Here is a 14,663-nt window from a genome sequence, read left to right as displayed (position 1 = left end):
TAAGCCACTTTAAACACAGCTTTTTTATACAAATTACAGAGCTTTCTCAAACCCCCTCCCCCTGGCTTACGTAATATGTGAACTTTCCCTGACAGGAACATCTTATAGTATTAAAAATAATCATGCAGTAGTCAGACAAGTTTGAGATAGTAGGTTACGGAACTCTAGCCTCTAAGAAATACTCAGAAACTCTGCCTTTCATAAACGGTGTACCAGTTAATGTTATGGCACACTAAATGATGTAATTATTAAATATTGAAAGGAGCACTTTTGTTCGAGTCAACATCATGGTAGACAAGGATCGTGACGTTAACACCAAGGAAACTAACCAAGTGAGAAATATTCTGTGGAAAGTTTTTCAAGAAATTCGTTCCAACGGTAATGGTATCAAGACAATTTTAGGCTTTCTGGCTGCGGCAAAATCATCATAGGACAATTCCTTTGCTGTAAAGGCTTTAAAACTCTAGGACACTTTTGTGAACAACCAGACTGCTTGAAGATAGTCTGGACACCCTACGTGCCCCACTGTGCCTACCAACCTCTAACCCTGGGATTCAAAGCAGAACCTTATACCTAGATAATCAACTGCAGTTACCAGAGGCCCACAAATGGAGCGATCATAAAAAATGCTTAAGGGAGTGTGATGTGAAGAATTCAGCAAAAAGGACATGATAATGTTCGAGTCCTGAGGGCTCAGAAACGAATAGGACACGGAAAAAATTGTTTTGTTTCAAGAAAAAAATTGTTCTAGACAATATTTAACTTTGTACTCTTGTACGATGTACTAGAGCAAGGCGACACAGAGACAAAAAGCGTACCTACATCAGGACAACAACTTACTCAGGTTCTTCACTGAAATAAATCTTAATTCTCAAAATCAGCCACTATCTCTATCCACTTATCACGTGCTTTGTAGCGTGCAGGACGGTCAAGGCAACGGGCAGCAATTACACAGTTTTCAGTAAAATAATAGAAATCAGCTATGTGCTTCACTCACGAAGCAGCAAGTTCCATCGAGTGATAAGATTATGGAAAGAAAGACGTAGTCTCAGTTGAAATACTAACTACCTCTCCGGAGCGATGTCCTTGGCCTCGTCCACGTTCTTTGGTCCCAACATGTCCCTCCAGCCGGTAACTGCGTCTTCTCTACACAGAGCTAGTGCCATCACTGGTCCACTGTAAATACACAGTTTCAGGCTAATTGAAAGTTAAGGTGGAAGTGACAGATATAGGCTGACCCGCTGAAAGTAAAAGAAATAAAAAGAATACTTCATTTTCGAATCTGAAAAAAGTATCATCTTTAAAATTTGGTGTTTAAATGTCCATCTAACCTGCTCATATGAGTAACAAGCTTATCAAAGTAGTCCTGATCAGCATGTTCCTTGTAGAACTCGGCTGCTTGTTCCGGAGTGAGTGACACTTCCTTCGCGTTTGCGATTTGGAACCCTGATGCTCCAATCTTTCCCAGTATGTCGTCTGAAGAACGAGAGTAGTTTAGTCTTAGATACCAAGCATTATTATACTTTCAGGGATACTCATACAATACTGCAAACTTATTCTGGAATTTTCTTTGATTTTACAGTGAATACAAACTAAGTAAAATAATATTTTAGATGGACCACCACACGAATAAAAACGCCAGTTTTACTCAACCACAATCCAGCTCAACCGCAGTCTAACTAATGCTGACTCTGTTTCAGTGCTTGTTGCACGAAACGTGTGCACACCATGCAAATTTTAATAAATATTTGATGACTATGCGTGATAATAACCAATAGCTGATCATGCACAAGGCTCAATTGTCAATCAGACCCCCGCTGAGATCGTATGTTAATATATGCTTATATTATCATGAAAAGAGTGACAGCATATGTGCTCGATAATTCAACAAATTCGAACCAAGTACGAGTTTCATGGACAAAAGGAGGTAAATGTTTTACGCTGTATAAATAATAAATATAATAGAGATTCAAACAGACGTTGGTTTAAGAAATAGTTTTTACCTTTGTATTTTCTGAGAGCATCAGGTCTGATAAGAGCTAGTGTTCTCTGTACTCGAACAACTTTAGAAGGTGAAGCTTTTGATCTCTTCTTGTGGAAGTCAGGGAAGAAGAACGCAAGCTCCCTGGGAGTTATGTTTGTTTAATAAGGCAGAATTCTATCAGGTTTTAGCAATGGTAAACATGCACTACAAATCACAGATTCGTGATTCTAACACTATTTGTGCAGCAGAAAACAACTGAGGTATCATATCCGTATTTAAGTTACTGACTCCCAATCAGAAGAACCTATGATAAAGTATTACCTTGCTGCCAGATCTGCGGTATCAGAGCCGTGGAGTGCGTTCATCAACTCCCCGCCACTACCAAACTGTGCACGCAAACTCTCGGGTGCCTCTTCCTTGGCAATGGTCACATCTTTGGGTCCTATCAGGATCCTCCACTGAGTCACAACGTCTATACTTTCCTTTTGTGCCGCAAGAGCTAAAGCTATTATTGGCCCACTGAGAATACAATTTGAGTTACTTTCACCAGTAATAGGTATACATAATATTATTGTCTCTTAATTAGGGTTTCAAAGTTACAATAGTGAACATATTTTAATGGTATCAAACTGACAAAACTTCACCTGGTCATGTAGTCGATGAGCTGGAGGAAGAAGTCAGTTCCTTCGTGCTGTGAGTAGAAGTTCTGGGCGTCTTCACGACTCAATGTGGTCTCCACTTTGGATACCACATCAATACCACAGTCGTCCATCTGAGGAACATTACAGTGAGTGGAAGAAGTGATGCGTTGAATGCAGATGTTTCATTATAACCACGCACGTAGTAAAATGTGAGAGTGATTCTGAGAGTGATAAGAATCGAGAACTGAAGTAAGTAGGGTTGGCATCTAGATAATATCTCAATAGGATTATCTAGATAAAACCCATAATTTCTTTATCTACTTATTTAGATACTACATATTTGTTTATTTGTTGCCCGATGTTTCTTAGCTGATCAATCCCAAAAAATTATTTTATTTTCGAATGTCCAGTTCGTGGCCATACTCAGGACAAACTTCTTGGTTGGTCAAATTAGGGTCGAACAACGATAAAGGTATTCTAATCTTGTGATACAGTTGAGACACAATTCTGCATTTATGATAAAGATTGATAAGACAACTAAATTACATACATAAAATAACAGAATAGCTGTAACATTTAATCAATTCATCAGATACCTTGATTTAATATCACATCGCCTATCTGATAAATCACTTTTTATTTAAACGGCAAATACAAACAATTTATACTGAGTTGCTTGTACCTCTCGAAATTCAAAGTGTAAGATGAAAATAATACTAAATCAAAATAATAAAATAAACCTTATGTTTACCCAACTGTTGTACACCGATAAACATAAAAAACCAAGCAGATACATTCTATCTCAAAATTAGTGAACTTTAGAAATCAACAAATTGCAAATAAAGAAATTAAATGCATTGCAACTAATAACACTGCATATCATCAATATTTGTGAATAATCGCTTAACTGTCTCAAACAATATTTCATATTCAGCTTGATACTGTCTGTGGCTCTGTATTTCAAAGAATGTCATGGTCCGTTGTATCACTAATCACTATTGGCTTCAATAATCTTTGTTCGTATTCCATTATTCGCAAATCCCACAGTTATCTTGCTGCACAGTTAAAATAACAGTAAGCTGAGGAATTCTACCAGACTGGCTTGGAGCTGCATAAACCAGATGGAGTCCTTGAAGCTCACCCCATGGATTGACAGTGCATGGTGGAGCTCGAGATCGAACCTTCAGCCTTCCGCTCTCGAGCAGGTGTACGAGCTGCTTCTACACCAGACATGGCGATATGTACGACTCTTTCCTTGGTTCTCCCAATCTTTAGACTCTTGACTACATGCTCACTGAAACTCTTGTACAGGAGCGTGTAGACGACTGGATTTGCCACGATATTCAGGATGACTAGCTGCTCTGAAGCAAACTTTACAATCTCCGACTCGGCGCTGATATTGAGATGTTTGCTTATGAGAAGAAATGGGAGATACGATATCATGAAGATCCAGCAAACTGTGGAGACCATAGCAATTGCTTTCATTCCACTTTTTCTGCCAGGGAATGCGGTACCAGCTGGACGTTGTGCTTTCCAAACGAAGAAAAGGATGGCAAGGTTGGTGAGAATTAGAAGACCCATCACAATTAATCCGTAGATTATCTTGAGCAAGCCACCAAATCGGTCGTCTGTTTTGAAGGAACATCTCAGAAGGTTTGGTTCGTAGTAGGAGTAGCACGTGGTGTTTTCATTAAAGAAGCATCTGAAAATCTTTGAGTAGTCGATAATCAGAAAGAAGAGGAAAATCAAAGGAGAAATGATCTTTGTAGCCAGGTGCATGTTGGAGTGGCAGTTGCATGGGCGCAGGATCATAACCAGCTTAGCCAGAGACAAAGCTAGGACCAAACTCATCTCCACCATGAAGAGAGGATACCTCACAAAAACCATGATAATTCCTGCTTCTCTTAGGATCCAGGAATCAGCAATCAGACTGACGCTTTGGGGTAGGACGTGGAAGATGGTCAAACCTGCATCTGTCATTGCAAGATAGCGAAGAAGAGTGATAAGCGTTTCATCAAATTTGCAGACATTGACACTGAAGGTGCTTCTTATTACGATACCGTTTCCTAAAAGTCCTAAGACAACAGCGATGACCATATATGGTATCAAAATCCCTCTTATGGTTGGAGCTGGGATCCCGTAGTCAGAGTCACTTATCGAGGTGGAGAAGGAGGAAGTGTTGAACGTTATCATGAGTCCTTTAAAATATTATTGTGAGATTTTTCTGCTTTATAAAAATAGAAATACTCGGACGGAGGTTTTACTTCTAAATCCACATAAATATTAATATGCAATTCTTTTAAATTACCACATTAAAAACATAAAATAGACCTTGAAGTTGACAAAACTGAAAACATATGCCAAAAAATGGCATTCAAAGGAACATCAGAGAAATAATATGACATAAGCGGAATTTCACCGGTGCAGGCTACTCGATTGATTGAGTAGAACAACTAAAAGTGAGTAAGTTAAACAGTAATAATAATTAACCATAATTTTTCGCTCTCTTGAGTGGGTCAATTATATTAGTTTATTGGGGACGAAACGCAGCCAAAACATCGACAATACAATAAGTATTTTGTTTTACACTGAGTGGAGACTCTTATTTCTTCCCCAATAATCTAGTAATACTAATTAATAATACTAATTATTAGTAATACTAATTAATAATACTAATTATTAGTAATACTAATTAATAATATCTGCTGCAATGACATCCCTGGTGATTTCTGGACGTGCTCGAGAGTTTGCTGGATCCACTCAGCTCCATCATATCATCAGCGAGTTTGTTTCAGCAAACAAAACTACGTGTAAAACAAGAGAGCCTCATAAAATTGGTGATAAGCAACTGATAAAGTGATGAGCGGGCACTAATGACTAATACACAAAAGTATTGAAAAATGTTATTACTGAAACCACGATGTAACTACTGGAACTATGAACGTAAGTGAAATTACTGGGACCAGGACACTAAAGCAGAGGGCAGTATGTTGAGGACACTTTAAGAAAATTCGTTCTACATGTTCCCAAATTAATGGCTCTTCCTATAGCCATTTTTATCATTAACAAATTGCTGTTATTAATATTGAGAAGCGCAGCAAACATACAAAGATAACAATGCAGTAGTAGCAAAGATAAATTGACAAGGTCACTAGGAAGTTTTCTTTGAAAATTTGATTAATTATTTGGAGTGAGTTACTACTCAAAATTATAATTGGCAGAAAATAATTTAAATTGGATACTAGTACTACTTTACAAATAATGAAAAGCAAAACATGTTGTCTTACAGGAGAAGTGATGATAATCCTTATTCAGGAATCTCATTTAAATTCCTGCGCAGCCCCCTGTCTGGGGTTACACAAGCCCTAATAGTGTACAATTATTGCTCTGTTAAACAGATTATCTCTGAGTTGGTCAGACAATTTGATGGTCCTGTGACAGGATAAGTTTAAACGTTTTTGGATAATGCAAAATTAACATCAGATTAAGCTGAAGGAATACAAGAATGTAGAGTAACAGTAAAGTTCTTTCATACTTCATATAAGCAACGTGTGTACCAGGTGTTTACTTTTTAGGTGTGATTGTAGAAAAATCATGGGTCAAATCATTATCACAGATATATTTCTGCTAATTAGTTTTTACAGATCAGTTGGATACGCTTGAAGTTATCTAAAGAATAAGAAATTTAAAGAAAATCATTTGATTTATTGTACATACTGTACTCTCTAGCAGTAGTCCTGAAACAGCTGTAGATAAAGTGATGATAACGTGATGACATCATTATATCCCGGCTCGGTGGAAATACCAGCCTTCAGCAATTAGTTGGCTATCATTACCAGTACGTGTTTTTGTCTATGTAGTTAAAGCAGTTTGCCTACAACCTACAGTTTAAACAAACCTTTGCAATTATCTCAGTAGCTTTACCAGCAGCCACTGCATCTGGTTTGATGAGAGCAACAGTAAGAGGTCGCGTTTCTATCTTCTCTTCCTCTTCTACTACCTCCTCTGTAAAATTCATTGCATGTAAACATTTCGATTTATTAACTTTGATTTTTGATCAACAATTTGAAAATACATTGTAACATTAATTTATAATTACGATAAGGAATATGTTAAACTCATGATCTAATAACCGGACATAAAGAACAACGACGTTAAAATATAATCAAAATTTTTACCTTCTTCAGGCGTCTCAGGAGCTGGAGTAGCCAACGCTTCGTCGAAAAACTGAGGATAAGAAACAGCATTCACAAAACTGATAAATTTACTCAAGGGGGCAGGGGGGGTCTTTATGAAATTTCTCTCGAAATTGATTTTATAGTTGTTTCTAATAGAGGGGAGTAATATCTATCTGCTACTTTTGGTCCCATGGAAAAATATTGTTCCTAGCCGAAATTATTGCCGGTCAAAGGTCAGTGCTCATGTGTAATTGTATTGCGCGAGCGATTTTCAATCGTGCGCCCTGAAAATCGAGTCTAAAAATCTATTTCCTCCTACATTTTTTGAGCAATCACCTTGAAACTTTCAGGTAGGCCTTTAAAAATTTTAAATTCCATTTTGAAAATCTTGGACCTAGAAAAATCGTCAAAAAAAGAGGTCCAAGATTTTCAAAATCGAATACAAAAATTTTAAAGGCCTATCTCGAAATTCTAAAACAAGTAAAAGTTTCTAAATGGTCCTTAGAACATATCCTGAAAGTTTCAGGGTAATTACTCAAAAAATGTAGGAGGAGAAAAAATTCAGGGCGCACGATTGAAAATCGCTCGCGCAATACAATTACACATGAGCACTGACCTTTGACCGGCAATAATTTCGGTTAGGAACATTATTTTTCCATGGGACCAAAAGTAGCAGATAGATATTACTCCCCTCTATTAGAAACAACTATAAAATCAATTTCGAGAGAAATTTCATAAAGACCCCCCCCCCCCCCCCCTGCCCCCTTAATACGCTATAGTATCATTTGGACAGCTTCTTGGTAGCAGACATGTATTGTGTATTGTTATGAAGTTAACAGTCACTTACTTCAACCCTTTCAGCATCTCCGGCCTTGATCTTCTCTTCCAGTGCTAGATAAGTTTTAATTTTCTGGACTATCTTTGGAACATTAACACCTCTGACAACATCGAGCAATGTACCCTTACCCTGGATGGAAAACGTTTCTAAATTGTCCAAATCTTGAATCTGTTGACTGAATGTTCCGAAGCAAAAGCTCAAAAATCACATTCTTAACTATTTTCTCTTCTTTGCATATAAATTCGCAAGGAAATCGAAAAAGTTGTATGATATCACAATCCATAAAGCTTATTTATGTAGGGGCTGACTTACCGCCAAAAACATGAATGTGGGTTCGCTGTTTCCCTTGTATTTTGACAGGAAAGGTATACCATTTGAACACGCCTGAAAAATATTCATGGTACTAAAACATGGTACTAAGCAAGGTATTTGTCGTGAAACATTTTTTAAAGAGAGACATATTAAACCCTAATCTCCAGAACTAACTGCTGAAAGTAGAATTATGCTGAATTTAATAGACAAAAAGGACTCACTGTTGCAAACTTGACAGGTTTGCCATTGTGCAGGATGTTTTGTTTCTGGAAGGTTCCAACAGCACAGGTGCAATGACCACACCATTCTGTGTACACGTCAATAACTAAAATAATGAGTAAAGTATATTAATTAGTAAAACCAACCAGATATAATAAACAACTAAAATAGTTTGATTAATAGTGAGTCAAGTATAATTAGTTATACTAGTTAGTATACAGATACAATAAATGCATGTGGGAAAATCTTATTGACAAAAATCTAAGCATCGATTGATAACAATTTTGCTAACTAACTTACCCCAGAGATTTTCCTCATCGGTAAGTACCTTCTGAAAATTCTCCTCCGTCTTCAAGTGAACTTGAAACTCTACCATTTTACCCTTAGCCATGATGATGAACTTTCCTTGCCTTCCTATTGAACACAAATGTATACAATTTCTATCCTCAAACAATAAACTCAGCTCATATAATAAAGAAATAAATAAGAGCTTTTACATGCTTCAACGTTTAACAAGAATTTCACCACCGTTACACCACGTATGATCAATTTTCCGTACAACACAGTTATACCAATAATTATTTTAAGTGAAACTGTAGCGCACGTGACAATCACGTCAAAGTTGATGCCGTGTTTTCAGTAAAATAGTAGGGATATATATAGCGATATATATATATATATCGTCTCGCTTTATATATAGTAAGATATGGAATATGATAAAATACGCCATCATGGATCAGGAAATTGAGCTGCCATCTACTTAAAAAAGCAGCTGTATTTCTTGTTGTTTAATGTGCAGGTCTTCAGTTTCTTTCTCTAAATCATCAATTTACAACAAGTGTTTTGCTGCTGAACAGTGTAAAATATACGACCTTATAAAAGCTGACAACAATGTTGCAGCCAGATGGGTGTAATTACGAAAGGCTGAATATTACTTTTGGTTGTATATACGACAGATTGACCAGAAATTCATATATAAGGGCACTTTCAAAAACTATGTTAACGAATCTGTCACGGGAAAAATTTCAACTTCTAGAAGCTCTCATTTGGTGGATAAACTAAGTATTTTGATTAAACTTTTTTTCAGCATAGGATTTGCGATAGTTCAACTTTTACAAAAAGAATAAAATGTCTACTATGTCTATGAGCAGAGATACACGCATTTAAATCAGGGCTAATAATGGTGGATATACTTTTCAGAGGGGTTTGGTGGATATATCATTTGTTGGCCTGTAACTTTACGTGTGGTTAATTTATGGTGATTATTTAAAGATAGAATTGTAGCAAATCGATATGCCTCTATGATAAAAGGCGAAAATAGGAAAGATTTCTATTTTAAGGCTAGATATGGTGGATAATAAAACGATGAAATAAAATTCAATACCGAAAATTTTCAACTGAAAAAATTATATTGGTCAACAAGTTCACCAGCTTTACTCAGTGAACGGATCAGGTTGGAAATCGTTTCAAGTTTATGATAGCATAGAAGATTTAATTTTTAGGCCATTTTTGGTGGATATATTGGAGCTTCAAGATTGATTTAATTTTAAGTCAACTTCTGAGTCAATAATGCAGGTTATCCATTGTTAGACCCCAATTATCTCGTCTAGAAGCTGAAAATGTATACAATTATTGCTCTAGGGCCATAATGAATGGATATAGTTTCATACGAACTTAACAAACTGTTTCCTTTCAGCCTTTAGAGCTGTTTTTGGTGGATAAAAGTACTAAAACGGGAAAATTTGCTTTTGTATCCACTATTTTTGGCCCTAGATGTGTTCTATCATGAAACTACAACTGTTTCTAGATAGAAAATCCCCTTTGCTGAGTCAGTTCAAAAGAATTTTCAGTCCAAGACGACTTTTAAGGTTAAAATTTGTGGATATTAAATGTGAATAACCTACCTCAGTGATTGAAATAACGATTTCTTGACTGATGACGTATGTGATCCACTTTCAACGCCCAATAATTATATCTTAAGGTCGAAAGAGCTGAAAATCATTGCTCTGAGGTCGAAAAGAAGGGCTATAGTTTCAAGTAAACGTTCCAAACATTCTCCATTTAGGTCCGTTTTTGGTGGATAAATGCCTAAGAAATTAGCTTAAAAACGGTTAAATTTGCTTTTTTATCCATTATTTCTGGCCTTAGATTTGCTCGATTATGAAATCATACACTGATATTGGTTTGTTTAGACCTTTTTCTTGTTCAGCACAAAATGTGATAAGCTCAAGCCGACTTTTAAGGCCAAAATTGATGGATATCAAAATATCCAGGTCGATATCTTAAGTATTTTTGAGTTAATTATCCACCAAATTGGCCCTGAATGCTTAAAATGCCATAGTACCTTATGCATAAATGTTCAACATCTTATATTTCATCTTTTTCAACTGTTTCTAATCATGATGATGTCTTATTTATTGATATTTTGGTATCATTTACGTGTTTAACTAGTTAATATTGACTTATATCCACCAAAAATAGCCTTTTAACTTGAATCTTGTACTTCATAGTTGATGCCATAGATTTAACATTGCCTTTGCATCATTTTAAGACCAGTAAATTGATGTTAGCTAACAAATAACAGTCTTAAAAAAGAGGTAAAAAAATATATCCACCAAATTTGGCCCTTAAGAAAAATCCCGGCCCTACTTATGAAATTATGAAGTTATAACGATTATTGTTAAGTCTCAATCATATTTTAGGAGTTTAGATGGAATTAAATATTTTTAAAGGCCACCTGAAGTGGATTGGTCTGTTTCACTTTTATCCACCAGATTTAGCCCTAAATTGAAACAAAAAGTGGCAGATAGTAAAGGTTAGGGTATAGCACACCATATCCTGGAGTTTCATCCCGTTCCAAAAATTATCCACCAAATTATGCCACAAAAACTGATTTGTGGCAAATTTTAACATTTTTTCCGTGACAGATGTTTTTGAAAGTGCCCATAATCAAGATTATTTGCACCCCAGTGTTGATATTTTTATAATGATCTTAATTTTTAGTGGTGGGTTGTTATTGTGGTGTTACTGTTTCTACTGTTGTGCACAAATGACGGTTAATAATAATTCAGTATCTTCTTCTTCTTCAGTATCAGGAGATGTTCATCCACCACCACCAACCGTTGGCACCTACACACCATGGCCAACCACAACCGGTGGTACCAACACACCACCTGCAGCCAGTGGCACCTATCCACCACCTGCAACCGGTGGCACCAACACACCATTGCTCTACAAGATAATGAAATTCCGTGCTCCAATATCGCTACATGAGGGTTACACATTACATGTTTGTCAAGGAAACCCATTCTAAAATGAATGCATATTTTTGAATTTTTAAAATTTAATTTGAGAAATAAGTATAAAAAAATTTTTAATTAGCACTGTATTTATAGCTTATTATAACCATTGATCAAATAAATATGAAAATGAACCTCCATTTGAAAAAAATGAACGCGAATATTTTTCGAGTTGACAAATTCCTCGAACCAGTGGTGGTACTAAGTCATACCAGAAAGAAGTATTTAAATTGGGCACTCGGTGACTGAGCTATAAAGGCCGACGTATGGGTACTGACTTTTGGCCCACCCTGTATGTTATGAATTGTTTTACATCTTTTTATTCTGTAATAATGTGCTAAAATTAAATTTCTTGTTTCATTGAAATTTCTTGTTTCATTGATTGCCACCCCCAACCGGTGGCACCTACCCACCACCTGCAACCGGTGGCACCAACACACCACCTGCAACTGGTGGCACCAACACACCACGCACCTGCAACCGGTAGCAACTACCCACCCGTAACCTGTAGTACCTACCCAGCCCCCGTAATCAAGAAGACGACGATTGGGATATCTACCCAATATAATCACTCGACCACTGGAGCAAACCTATAACCGCCGCCAAGTTACAATGATGTCATCACAAGTGATAGAGGATGATGATGAAAATCTTAAAATAACTGGCTACAATGAGCATTTTATTTGAAACAATAAATAGTAACACAACATAACATAACATTATAAATAATGCCTCTCTGGGCATCTCAACAAGACATTCACAGAAAATGGACAATTTAAATTTAAAACCATAATTAATAATAATAATAAGTAGGAAAATTTATACATCGCTTTATAGCCATAAAGGACTCAAAACCCAAAGATTCAGTTCAAACCATCTAAAGCGACTCATGAGTAACATGTACATAAGAACTTATTTTTATGAAGTATGGATTTTATGAGAAAGGTAATACATGATACCTATACAAATACGTTTTCAAAGAGATGAGTTTTTAGTTTCTTTTTAAATAAGACGATATCGGTTAGTGTTCTCAATTGATAAGGAAGCTGATTCCAAACAGAGGGTCCGCAGTAGCTGAAACTTCTCTCGGTTTTACTATAGTTTGAAATAGGAGGAACATTTAGAAAAACATTTGTTTGCTGTCGCCTGTAAAGTGTTACACATTACATTTACAAGGCCCTGTGTGTAATGTAATCGGTAGTTTGGAGGGATCAGCTTGAGCCGGCTCCGAAGATTCGATTTCCACTCAAATACTGGCCAATGCATAATGCTATAGGACCTCAAAATAAGATTAAAATCTACAAATCCGATCTATTCATAGAAAAATAGTATTATAAAACATTTCTATTTTATCCCTACACATTTGTAAATAACTAAAATTGTGTAACCTTAAATTATTTCAGAATTATAACTATTGTGAATTCAATAAAATAATTATCACTTTTGTATCCTTGCATCCTTGTATCCTTGTATCCTTGTATCCTAGCTTTCACAAGTGGTGGTAGACTGTTCCAGTAGCGCAAGACCCTTTGGGCAAAGAAGTCAGTCTCATTCGTGGTAAATCTGTGTGGCTTCGACCTAGCAGAGACAGTCCTACCAGCCAACCAAATAAATCAGACCCATAATCCACAAAGCCTTTAGCCTTCCTGGATCTTGAACATCTCAATGAGATCCCCACGGACCCTATACTACGCGTACGTTCAAGCAAGGTCGTGAGCTTCAAGTTATCCAGTCTCTCTCTGTAGGTTATGAGGCCCAATACATCGATCATATTGATTGAAATAAATTTTCGTGCACATACAGAATGAATGGTTAATAATTTAATATATATGTAGACCAAGGTCTGTGCACGGGATGCTTCCTGGAAGAATCCAGTTCTTTTAGCGGGGCACCCTACCTAAAGCCAAATTGAGATATAATAATCATATTCCTAGAGAAATAATCAGAAATCGAATACCAATCAAATAATATGATATATAGGAGTAGTAACCATATTTACTATGCAAAATGCCCCAACCACATAGTGTAAATTTATATAGAATTCAAATTCCATATCATCATTAAACCTCAATAGTCAATATAATAGCCCAAGCAAAATTAAATAACTTCTTATATACCTTACTGTCATACTACAAATTAATTAAACATTTGAAATCTGTTAACCAGAGAATAAATTTCTAAACCTAATGCAAGTGAAATAATTTAGATGCAATAATGAATGCCTAATGTGAGTATCATCTGTCAATGTCCTTGTAAAAAAGTCTGTAAAAGAGATATGAGTAACTAATATAGAAGAAAAAACAGGAAGTTGTCGTCTGTTGAAAAATAAATAAAATATCTAGAATATAAATTAGAATATAAAATAACATTCAGTCAATGTGTCGTCAATAAACTGTACAATTATCAAATGTTAAAACTGGGTGATACAGTCACCAAAAATAAATACTAAGTATAATAAGTAAATAAATTAAATGTGGTCTATAAAACTACCACTAGGTATTATAATAGGTCAATAAATTAAAAGTGGTTTATAAAACTACCACTGTGCGAACCCTTTCTCCGGTTAAAACATGTCAGTCATGTGCAAAATCAATCAAAATGGTAAGGTGGTAAAAAAGGGAAAATCCTTTCGATACATAAATTATATATGCCTCAGATTTAAAAGAATTAGAAGATACTTAGTTATCGTCGACTATGATTGCAGTGTAAAATTTGTCATATGAATTGTCGACGGTATAATTAGGGTCTGTTGTTATAGATGAGAGTAGCTGTTTCTTATACGAATCACTAAAGCTTTTAACATCGGGCAGATTTCGTAGATCTGTTGGAACATTATTCCAACATTTTGCCCCCAAGTATTGAAAGTTTTTATGTGATGTTGATCTATTAACATATAGGTTGCAGCTTTCGCCGCTCCTACTACCTCCTGATATGTAACTAAATTTGTTCATAAAGTTTGTAGGACAATTGTCATGGATGATTCTAAACATATAATTTGACAGATGGAGTTGTCGTCTAAGATGGAGTGGTAACCATTTCATGTCTCTATAAACATTAAGGCTGCTCTCTGTTTGTGGAACGTTGAGAGCTATTTTGGCTACCTTTTTGTACGTCAAGTTCAGCAAGTTTTGTCTTGCCAGCTCTACAATAGATTGTGTCTAAATAATCGAATTGTGGCAACATGAGTGCATT

At 35.9% G+C, this 14,663-nt stretch overlaps 1 protein-coding gene across 5 annotated transcripts in view; it reads right to left on the bottom strand.

The window, feature by feature from the left end:
• LOC134824516 (thioredoxin domain-containing protein 3 homolog) overlaps positions 1 to 14,663 on the bottom strand; it is a 54,158-nt gene that overhangs the window by 31,386 nt on the left and 8,109 nt on the right. For 2 of the 5 annotated variants that reach the window (XM_063836437.1, XM_063836426.1), the window contains exons 2-12: positions 8,473 to 8,588; positions 8,175 to 8,278; positions 7,954 to 8,025; positions 7,651 to 7,770; positions 6,804 to 6,852; positions 6,524 to 6,630; positions 2,629 to 2,756; positions 2,306 to 2,503; positions 2,004 to 2,125; positions 1,332 to 1,476; positions 1,066 to 1,176 (exon numbers count right to left, since the gene is read on the bottom strand). The exons of 1 other annotated variant lie outside the window; for it this stretch is intronic. In XM_063836437.1, the coding sequence (XP_063692507.1) occupies positions 1,066 to 1,176; positions 1,332 to 1,476; positions 2,004 to 2,125; positions 2,306 to 2,503; positions 2,629 to 2,756; positions 6,524 to 6,630; positions 6,804 to 6,852; positions 7,651 to 7,770; positions 7,954 to 8,025; positions 8,175 to 8,278; positions 8,473 to 8,563 (1,247 nt within the window). In that variant the 5' untranslated portion in view covers positions 8,564 to 8,588. The remainder of the gene's footprint in view (positions 1 to 1,065; positions 1,177 to 1,331; positions 1,477 to 2,003; positions 2,126 to 2,305; positions 2,504 to 2,628; positions 2,757 to 6,523; positions 6,631 to 6,803; positions 6,853 to 7,650; positions 7,771 to 7,953; positions 8,026 to 8,174; positions 8,279 to 8,472; positions 8,589 to 14,663) is intronic. 2 more of the 5 variants (XM_063836444.1, XM_063836431.1) reach the window with 1 other exon arrangement.

This window comes from Bolinopsis microptera, chromosome 1 (genome assembly GCF_026151205.1).
Source record: "Bolinopsis microptera isolate Bmic1 chromosome 1, MBARI_Bmic_1.0, whole genome shotgun sequence".
Lineage (NCBI taxonomy): Eukaryota > Metazoa > Ctenophora > Tentaculata > Lobata > Bolinopsidae > Bolinopsis > Bolinopsis microptera.
This window is presented reverse-complemented; position numbering and strand designations above follow the sequence as displayed.